Source organism: Anneissia japonica, unplaced genomic scaffold (genome assembly GCF_011630105.1).
Source record: "Anneissia japonica isolate Jap-2015-1 unplaced genomic scaffold, ASM1163010v1 scaffold287600_len331809_cov165, whole genome shotgun sequence".
In the NCBI taxonomy this organism is placed as follows: Eukaryota; Metazoa; Echinodermata; class Crinoidea; order Comatulida; family Comatulidae; genus Anneissia; species Anneissia japonica.
The window spans coordinates 180,627-191,577 of NW_022703713.1; the positions used below are offsets into that span (position 1 = coordinate 180,627).

The 10,951-nt window shown below is 35.1% G+C and overlaps 1 protein-coding gene across 1 annotated transcript in view; it reads left to right on the forward strand.

Annotated features, from left to right (window-relative positions):
- Positions 1-3,073: 3,073 nt before the first annotated feature.
- The window catches only part of LOC117104502 (acid-sensing ion channel 1C-like), a 27,287-nt gene continuing 19,409 nt past the window's right edge, over positions 3,074-10,951 (forward strand). The window contains exons 1-4 of the mRNA XM_033245354.1: positions 3,074-3,445; positions 4,804-4,985; positions 5,840-5,943; positions 6,622-6,725. Coding sequence (XP_033101245.1) covers positions 3,077-3,445; positions 4,804-4,985; positions 5,840-5,943; positions 6,622-6,725 — 759 coding nt within the window. The 5' untranslated portion in view covers positions 3,074-3,076. The remainder of the gene's footprint in view (positions 3,446-4,803; positions 4,986-5,839; positions 5,944-6,621; positions 6,726-10,951) is intronic.

Sequence of the window (10,951 nt, forward strand, 5' to 3'; positions counted from 1 at the left end):
AGGACTCGATTGACCATCGCAAATAATATTAAATCTGATACTATTCAAATTATATGTGGACTGCCACAAGGATCAATTATTGGTCCATTAGCTTTTTCAATTTATGGCCTACCAAATGGTTTACAAAATGTGAAGTAAGCATGTATGCCGATGACACTATTATTTATTATGATTCTAATAACGAACATGACATTATTGACATATTATACGAATGGTTCAAGAGCAACAAATTGAGTTTAAATGTTTCAAAAATTCACAATTTATGCTAGTCGGTTCAAGCCAAAGGACATCAACCATTCAGATAGGTAACAGTCCTTTAACTCGTGTGAAAAGTTGCAAACACTTTGTCAAATAACCATTGACGAAACCCGATCATGGAGTAAACACATGACAACGCAAGAGGCTCTAAATAGTTTATCAATGTTAAAGATGTAAATATGTACTGCCAAATGGTATCCTAAAAGCTATTGCTAATTTCAATGTATTACCTTACTTATAACCTACTGTAATGTTATTTGGGGAACTGCAGTTCTTCGGTTTTGAAAAGAATACAAACTGTTCAAAATAGAACTGCGAGATTGGTGTGTAACCTAAATGGGACACACTAAGCAACATAGCCCTTAAAGAAGCAAATTGGCTCTCTAGGCTTATATCTCAGCGGGATGAATATGAATGTTGAATAATGATTTACAAGATCGGGTTGAAACGGGCGCCCACTTATTTACAACATTATTTAGGCCTTTTCAAAACAAATACTTTTAATTAAAATTTCCGGCATAGTGCATCCAATTTATTTATTCGTAAACCAAACACAAATTTAATAAACAACGTAGGATTTCATTTTGAGGTGCAACATTGAAATGCACACAATTTTGAAAAAAAAAATGAAATTAAAAAAATTCCATATCTCACTTTCCATAGTAACATTATATACAAATGATTAAAAACAATATATATATATATATATATATATACATATATATATTGACAAATTTAATAATAATAATAATAATAATAATAAATAATAATATATTAGTAAACAATTTTCAAAATAATGTAGTGAAATTTTAAATGTTTTGTAATTTAATTTCTTTAACTTATTATATTGATATTTTGAATGTTTCATATAAATTTTATCTCAATCTTGTGGAAGAACGATTATTTAATCGTTTAAGTTTATTTGTACTTTTATTTGGAGTTGAAATAAATTTTATATATATATATATATTATATATATATATATATATATACACACGTTTAAATTGTTTTGCATTATGTGGCCATTTGTGGTTTTTTTTTGGGTTTATTCCATTTGCCTATTAAAATATTTATTAATGAAGAATCTCTTTTAAGATCTAGCAGGCCCGCCATTGATGCAGAGTAGAGATTGTCTCTTCAGATCTCAAATACTGTACAGTAATTTCTAAGTTGATCTTATTGTACATGCCAAATTGTTGTGTTTTCCATTGTTTAACAATCTGCAAGTAAATTTTTATCCAAATCGAACAATTTTTCCAATGTCATTTTGGACTCGACTTTGGCAAATTCAACTTATTTGCAATCACACCTGGGCTGTATGTATATGTTGCCTTGGTTTGGCTTTGTGGTCTAAGTGGGGCTGGCCTGAGCGTTTCGTCAGGGTCTGTACCCTAGCTGCACTGATCAGGCTTGTAAGGCCTAAACGGATCCGATAATTCATATATAAAATTCAGTACACTAAATAAGTTTTGCTTTGTATTATTTTTTGCAGAAGATGCAGTTTTACGAGTCTCTAATGCATTACGCTTACAAATAGGTGAGAGTGCTATTTTGTTATAAGATCTTAAATAACCAACCCACTTACCTCCAGCCTTGTTGTCTCTGTACCATTCTTTGCCAGCATACAGAATAAATTTATTAATACATATACCATAGGCCTATCTAATTTATCAGTCAATTGCGTATTTGAATTACTGTTAAAGATATTGTCTTCATAAGTTAATATTACAGACACGTTTCTGATACTTTGATTACGTTAAAATAAATCTAAAAAGCATCTCCGCTTCTTGCAGATGGGTTCACAGTTCACACTAGATGGTGATACATTATATAATATAAAATATATTTTTCATTGTGGTTGAATGTTGTTTAAGACATTAGTTTCTTGTGTCTTTCAGTCAACTCTTTTCTTCATATCTGTAGGAGATAAAATATGTTTAAAAAAACTAAAATAATTGTTGAAATATATTTCGGCCTTCCAGGCTTCATCAGTGCAGCTAGGGTATAGACCCAAACGAAACGTTCGACCAGCTTAGGTAGGGCCCAAACTAGTCCCACGACCACTAATGATTACAGAGCCAAACCAAGGCAATATAATATATACACAGCCCAGGTGAGAATGCAAATAGTGGAATACGAGCTATGTGGCTCGGTTCCAGTAGATACAGAGAATATTTTGTCACTCTTAACGCGTCCTACAAAATTCTTACGAGACAGCACTAGTCCGTGAATTTATTACAAAAATGATCCTTATAAAAAATGTAAAAAATACTGAGAAATATTAAAATGGAAAAGAAAATTAAGTTCTTATATTAAAAGAAAGAAATTGCAATAAATAAATTAATATATATATATATATATATATATATATATATATATAAATTTTAAAAGGCAAATGGGAAAAACCCATAAAACAGCAAACGGCCACATAATGCAAAACTATTTAAAATTAAATAGGTCTATACACCAAGTTTATGTTAACTTCACATTCACCTGAAGAAGTGCACTGTGTGCACGAAAGCTTGTGTACTGTCATAAATAAACTAGTCATAAAAGTACTGAATATCCTGAGTTTTATTTTCTATTATATATTAGACTAGTACGGCTTATCTATTTTTTATTACTTTATCTTAGAGAATAAGACCTTTAACTTTCTTTTTAAAATTTACAAAGGTTATTGCATTAACAGGGACGTTGCAAAGGCAAGCCTTTTAAACGTTGATGCCCTTTAAATATAATATATACGTCTAATGTAGGCCTAAATATTTCTTGATATAGACGTGGACCACTGTTATATCGTGTTGGGATACGGGACGCCATGGTCCAGGAAATAACAAGTGCGAGGGTAGACAATGAAAATGGTGCGAATGTGGCGCTGGTCGTGGGATCGTATATGGAGAACATCTCAGCACATGGAATTCCAAACATAAAGCGCACCCAGAGCCCGATCAGACGTCTGCTGTGGGTGTGCGCCTTTCTAGCATCATTTTCTATGTGCGTATGGCAGGTTAAATCACTCATCTACGCCTTCCTTGATCGGCAAGTTACTACCAATGTGGACATCAAAAGCGTAACTGTTCTCAGTTTTCCGGCCGTCACTATTTGCAACTTGAATAACATGCGACGTTCTTATATGGAAAAACAAGACGAATTGGTCGAGGAATTTCAGAATGCAGAAGGCACACAAGTAAGTATAGTTGCCCTACGCTGATATTTAGTTTCAATTCAGCCATCAGTGCAAGTCAGGGATGGACTGGAGTTCATCAGGAGAGCTGCAAAATTTTCATTACTTCATGATTTTCCGACGGCGGTGGGGCAGGGGTAAGATATCCCCGACGGATGAGGGTGTGGCTTCCCGACGAGAGCGTAAATAGGTGTGAACGGATATCGCTCAAAATATTTTGGAAGTGATCCATTGTAGAGTGAAGAGTAAAGGGGATAATATACAGCCTTGTGGAGCACCGGTGTTAGTAGTCAGTGAATTAGTTGTTGAATTGTGTATCTTAACACGAGGTTTGTTAGTAAGAAAGTATCCAATCCAAAGTGACAATTTGGGGAACATGCATTTTAGTAAGAAGAATATTGGGCAGAATAGTGTTAAGGCGGGGGACAAATCGAAAAACATAGTGCGAACATAGGCAGAAGGTTTATCAAGATGAGAATACACTTTGTGAAGCAAGGTAAGCAACGCATCAACACCCCTTTTAAGACGGTATGCAATTTGCATAGGTTCTAACAATGGATTACTTTCATCCATCACATCCAATACATTTCATAGGTATAGGCGTAAGTGCGATAGGTCTATAGTCATTAAGAGTGGCAAGTTTGTTCTTCTTTGGGATTGGGATAATGTTAAAAGATTTACAAGTTGAGGGAACGGTATGTGAATTAATAGGTCACTATAAAGACAAACCATCCGGTTTCTTAAAATTACGTCTAACATTGTTAATACATTAGACATTCTGCGATACTTGAACTTATGATACTTTTAAACTTGGAAGTAACATTAACAATATCTTCACTTAAATATACGCTTTTATAAATGGGTCAACTCAATACTGTAACATAACGTGACATTTTGAATACCAAACTGCCAGATTATCATCAAGAACATGTTTTTCCCAAAACTCACTCTTCAGAGTTTCCACCCAGTGCAGTTGTGTTTTTAACTTTGTAAAGCTTAGAGGAACTGAAAACATGCAGTAGTCATACTATAGAGTGTTACTACTCCAATGGAATAGGCGCCATGTGGTTGGGGTACCGATCGTCAGGGAAACCTGAAACGTCGGAGAACACTATTGTGCAAAGCATTTTACAGTTTGAATGTGTATCTAAAGATGCATTCTTAAAATTCACTCCAACCATTGTTGGAAGGAGGTGTGTGTGTGGACCCTCGACTCCTGTCCGGGATCTTGGACATCTCGTTAGGGTGAATTTGGACCCCTTTTCGGGGATCTTGAGGAATCATGTTTCGCCGCTGGTGAAAACAGGTTGTCTAAAACATTAAGACTTTTTAAACAGTAACATCTAGTTAACTTATTTTAGAGTAACCAGTTCCAGCTGTGGGAAGATGCAAATCTTGACATTCGAGAAGATTTTCTTTACTTGATCGACAAAGTGACAGAATTCGTGGCAGCCATACCGTATGATGACAGGGTGATCACTGGTCACAATATTTCTGATGCATTATTGTCGTGCTCTTTCAATGGATACCCATGCCTGCCTAGGTAAGAACCGACATAGCCAGTGGCGGATCCAAGAATTCGAAATAGAGGGGGCCCAAAGACGGACTTTCACAGATGGAGGGTCTAACTACCTCAGCCCCACCATATTTGGGGCTGAGGTAAGACAGTTTATTATGGCACCTCTAGATGGTCTAAATGGCACTCAAAATGTGAGTACAATTTTTTTTCCTCTTGAATCCACCACTGACAGCCAAAGGGTAATTTGCCTGTTTTTGTGAAAGGGGTATGGCTGAGAAAACAGAGAGGATGAGAGATATTATTATACCCATTGTGAGGAAATTAGCATCCAATGAGAATACTCAACCGCGATGGATAAAGGCAGAGAAAATCACGCCTAGAATCAATCACTTTCAGTCAGAAAACAGGTACTAGGTTTATCCGTTTTAGCGTTGTTGCTCTTGCCTCTTAAATATATTATTCGGACGAATAACGGAATAAACATTGAGAGTAAGTGACTCTCAAATAAAGACATTAATAAATATATTAATTATTTTAAAGAATAGATTATCATAAATTTTATCTGTTTGTGTTGATGAAGTAACATTATTTTTATATGTGCCAAAGAACTTCATACGATACAATTTGCAATGATTTATAAACACTTTATACTATTTGCTATAAACTATGAGGAATTATACATTTCTATTAATTTGCAAAAAAATAATGAATGAAAGTATTTTTTTAATTTATGGAGCACCAGAAATATTAAGGTATACACTTTTAAAAATTTAAGCTGTTCCTCTATTTACTAATTTATTATAGATTTATGTTGCAGAATATGTATATATAATGCTAGTTAGCTCAAACTCAAATTTCTGCTTGATTTTTGTTCTCAGTAATCTCACCTATACATACAATTACTTGTACGGTAATTGTTATACTTTCAATGATGGAACGCACCCTCCAATTCAGAACACGACCAATGCTGGCCCTCTATATGGTATGTTTGATTTGGCATTATACTTTGAGTCAGAAACATTAATGTTTTTATTATATATGCTTACATTATTCTGAAGTTTAGAACAATTATGTTACCACTGTGGTTTTTTTCAACAGGAATTTATAATCCTTATACTTCAAAAGGCTGTATATTATCCGACTGTAGGAGTAGCAACGGCGGCGGAAGCTGGGTGGGGGGCATTGGCGCACCCACTTTTTCTACTGGGGAGGGGGCCTGGTCCACCCACTTTTGTGGCTGTTCCCAGCACCAGTGACAAACATTTTGCGAACGCTGCAACGTCTTTATTATTATTATTATTATTATTATTATTATTATTATTATTATTATTATTATTATTATTATTATTATTATTATTATTATTATTACTATTATTAAAAAGTCTAATAATAATAATAATAATAATTGCATGACATTAGGAATTAATCATTTGTGAAACAAAATGATATTCTATGTTATATGATGATAATAATAGGCTAAGTGTTATATTGAACAGTGGCTGATTCAAAGTGGAACCCAGCCAGTGCGGGCCCCAACCTCCTAATTTTTTTTAATTATAAAAAAAATGAAGAAAACAGACAAAATTGTATTCAACTTTTAATCTGAGAGTGCCATTTCCGGCCATCTAAAGGTGCCATAATCATTTTTTGTGGTTCTAAGATGGGTGGACATTCTATTTGCGCAAGACCCTCCCGGAGTCCCCTCTAGTTCGACTTCCTGGACCCGCCACAGTTGGAGTAGCATTCCTGGGCTACTATAGAAGGGTAATTTTTATTCATCGGGGGAAAAGTGAAGCTTTCGTCGGGGAATACCCAAATTAAGGATAACCCTCATGATAATTAATTGAGATCGTGGAAGCAATCTCGACTTCGACTTTGTTCGGAAATTTGTGGCGCATTCAAGGGGGGCTAAATTGTTCATTTCTTTTTTTTTTAATGGAGATATAAAGATAATTATATTCAAACTTTATGTCTGGAAGTGCAATTTCCGGCCATCTAGAGGCGCCATAATTACCATCTTTCTTACCTCAGCCCCAACCATGATGGGGCTGATGTAGTATAGATCTTCTATCTGTGAAAGTACCCTCTGGGCCCTTCTATTTCGAATTCCTGGATCCGCCACTGGCAGGGGCGGATTTAGAGGGGGCAGCCCGGCCACGGGCCCCCCGCCCTTTTGGGAGGTAAAAAAAAGAAAAGAAAAAAAGAAGGAAAAAGAAAAAAATGATAGCCCACAACGCCTCAAATGTTTTTTTCGTCGAGGTCACCAAGGGGGAGGATGGGGTTAACCACCCTATTAACCCCCCCCCCCCCCGAGCCCCCCCCCCCCCCCCCTCTCCCCCCCCCCCCCCCCCACTTTTGGACATCTCTGGATCCGCCCCTGACTAGAAAATTACAACAAATATGAAGTTATATTACAGTAGCCTGATGCCTATAAAATAACTTATAAAATTCACCAAATATTCGTAGACTTCCAGAGGGCTTCAACACCTGGACCCCCACCGGGGCCCTTGGCGGCCTCTGGCTCTCAGCCTAGATGCTCGCTTCGGTCGCATACTGGACCTTATGAAATGCCACCCCCCACTTTCAAAAACGTTCCGCCGCCGTTGAAGGGTAGCATTTCGTTCTCCCTCAGACTCGGCTTATGCTTATAGTACTAATTGGTACCCTCCCAATATTAGAAACCACATTTGGGAGGGGGATGAAAATGTCTTCTGGTTTCATAGAAGGTTAATGTTGTGTTAAACGATTGACGATTGGTACTTTGAAACGAGATCTAGCTTGGCCCATTGATTGTTGCTCCCGGCTTTTTGTCACACTAATTTTGCAACCTGACCTCTTGCCTCTCCGGCCTTCACCCCCTACTGTAAGTGCCATCCTACGGGCCCTCATGCATTACCTTCCCCGTCGAAAAAGATTGAAAATAACATAAAATAAATAAATAAAATACATCATTATTATACTATTGGTACATCATTAATTATAATATGTATTCAGATCAAATGCTAAAGTTAATCATTACACTTTAAAAATTTGATTTTATAGTCCCGTTTTATATCATCAGCATACATTCAATGTTTAATTTTCATAATATTGTAGATGTAATTAAAAGGTTAATAAATAAATAAATAAATCATTATCATACTATTGGTACATCATTAATTATATGTATTCAGATCAAATGCGAAAGTTAATAATTACACTTTTAAAATTTGATTTTATAGTCCCATTTTATATGATCAGCATACATTCAATTTTTAGTTTTCATAATATTGTATATGTAAATAAAAGGTTGCTGACTGACACATTACAGGTAAGAATATCCTTATATTCTCTTTTTAAAAAATCGTTTTGTAAAGATTTAATACTTTGATACTATGGCGTGCCCAAATACAAAAAGGCGTAAAACAAGATGTTTAGGTGTAATTCCCTATGTAGAAACTATTGGTGTTGCATTTAAATATAGATTTGTTTAACTCCAGTTTTAATGTGCATTTAATTTATAGTTTAGGCAATAAATAGTCAGTATAATAAAACAAAAAATGCTGATATCATTTTATGTCAAGGTGGATATTTCCTTTTTTTTTTTGAGACATTTATATTAAACCCCTATATAGGTCTAATGCAGAAATTCAACTTAAATTGTGAAGTCAATGTGTGCTTTAGAAATGGATGTGTATTGTATTTAATGCCTATTTCCTCTGGCAAATCACAGCACTACTTTTTTTCTAAACGAAAGGCCATAACAGTGTTTCAGTAAAAGATAAATTTCGGAGTGAGAGTAGAGTTGGAGAATTGTATGAACGTTCGTTGTATGTTGTGGGCATAGGTGTATGTAATGCAATACGCGCATATATTAAGCCAGAATGCTCTATAAGAGCGTCTAAGCATTTATTATCGCCAAAAAGGGAATTCTTATTTTAGGGAGTTAGACATCCCCTCTCAAGCCCACTCCCCGCTCGGTGCTTTGTTCCTCGATGGCCACTGTCGTGGCCTCCTTCTTCAATAAATCCTAAATCCGCCACTGTATCTAATGTAAGTAAGGTATTATTGGATCTTGACGGTTGCTTGCTCGTATACAAATCAATAAATTGGCTAATTATTGTTTTATTATTAATCACTGCTTCTGTAATTAGATAGGGTACATGGCATGTCGCATTTATATTGACTCGCGTTAGCTAATAGTCCTTATATATGCTTTGATATTTGAATAAGCAACTGTTCCTTTCATATAGCCTACTGGCCTACTAATCAAAGATTAATAAGTAAGGTTGATGATAGACAGGATTGTAAAACGTGGTAGTTGTCATAAACGTATTGACCAGTGATCAGTTGTATTTGCATTATCAAAGTCACATGACTTCTCCATTGTTCGCTTCAAATAACGTAAAATTAATGAGATTTCGCCGCTTCAATCAACATAGGTAACGTATATTTACTATGATGTCAGTTGAAAAATACATCATCTTATACTGCACGAAACAGATATTTATATATATAGAATTTTATAAGGTCTTATAGGCCTATATATATTTGTATGTATATATATATATATGTATATATATTTTCATTTCATTTCATTCTTTATTTCGGAAATTGCATATCCATATCTATAATCGGTTTAAGCATATAATAATAACAACAAACAAAAATCCTTAACGACTAAACTGTATTTTCTATCGCAATAGAAAAAAAAATACATATACACTATATGAAAAAATGAGTATTGCATATATTATACTTATGCATACAAAATACCACTCCATCTGTTATACATTTTAGAGTTTAAAAACATATGTTTCTAAATACATGCAACGAGAACATTGCTACTACTCAGCATACGCTGCATAAAGCTGTAAACTGATTTTCGCATGTATTCATTAAAAGATGGGACGCCGTGGTCGACAAACATTATGCTAGCACTGCTGTTTCTAGGAACATTCAAAATTCGACGCAATGCATTGTTGTAGCATACATTAAGAGATCTAATGTTTTTTTGACGGTAATCACACCATAAAGCAGCACAATACAAATTGATACAGTATGATCGAAAGAGACAGCATTTAACATCTTTAGAGCATTTTATAAATTTACGATTAAGAGAGTTGCTTCTAATACACAGAGACCTATACTGTCTTTGAATATCAGCCTCATCACAACTATCACATGTAAGAATGTGACCAAGATAAGAGCCTTTCTCAACATATAAAAGTTCTTCACCAAAAAGTTTCGTTACGGATTTACCTTCCAATTTACACGTACAAAGACAAAATCGCATACAGAACGATTTCTTGTCATTAAATAAAACATCATGCTCACTAGCAAAATGTTCACAGACATGTAGGCTACCAATTGCTGGAGTCCAGCAACCGAAGGAGCAAGCAAAACAAGATCGTCGGTGTAACTAAGATGACTTAATCTAATATTTGCACATTGACAACCCTGATTAAATGTGCTTAACTTGGAATTAAGGTTACCAATATAAATGTTGTATAGGAGAGGAGACATAACCCCGCCCTGTCTAACACCATTAGAAACTTTAAACGAGGTAGAGATAGAATTACCCCAACGTATCACAAACCTTTGGTTTTCATACCACGATTTAATTAGCACAACAACACAACGAATAGTACCATTCTCAATAAGCTCTTTATAAAGAGACCAGTGATTCACCCGATCAAAAGCTTTGCCGGTGTCGAGGAAACAAGCAAATACAGGGCTCCCGTTCCTATTAATAGTAGTCTATGATATGTTTTAGGACAAATATACATGTGTCAGTAGAATGCTTAGCTTTAAAAGCAAATTGATAATCACTAGATTCTAGTGTGTTACCACAGAGACTTATTAAAATCGATTCAAACACCTTAGATATTACAGATGCTAGAGCAATAGGCCTGTAATTATTCTTACTAGTAATATCTCCTGATTTACTCTTAACTATCGGAACAAGAATTACTTTAACCAGATCTAAATTTACATGACCATGAATCAGC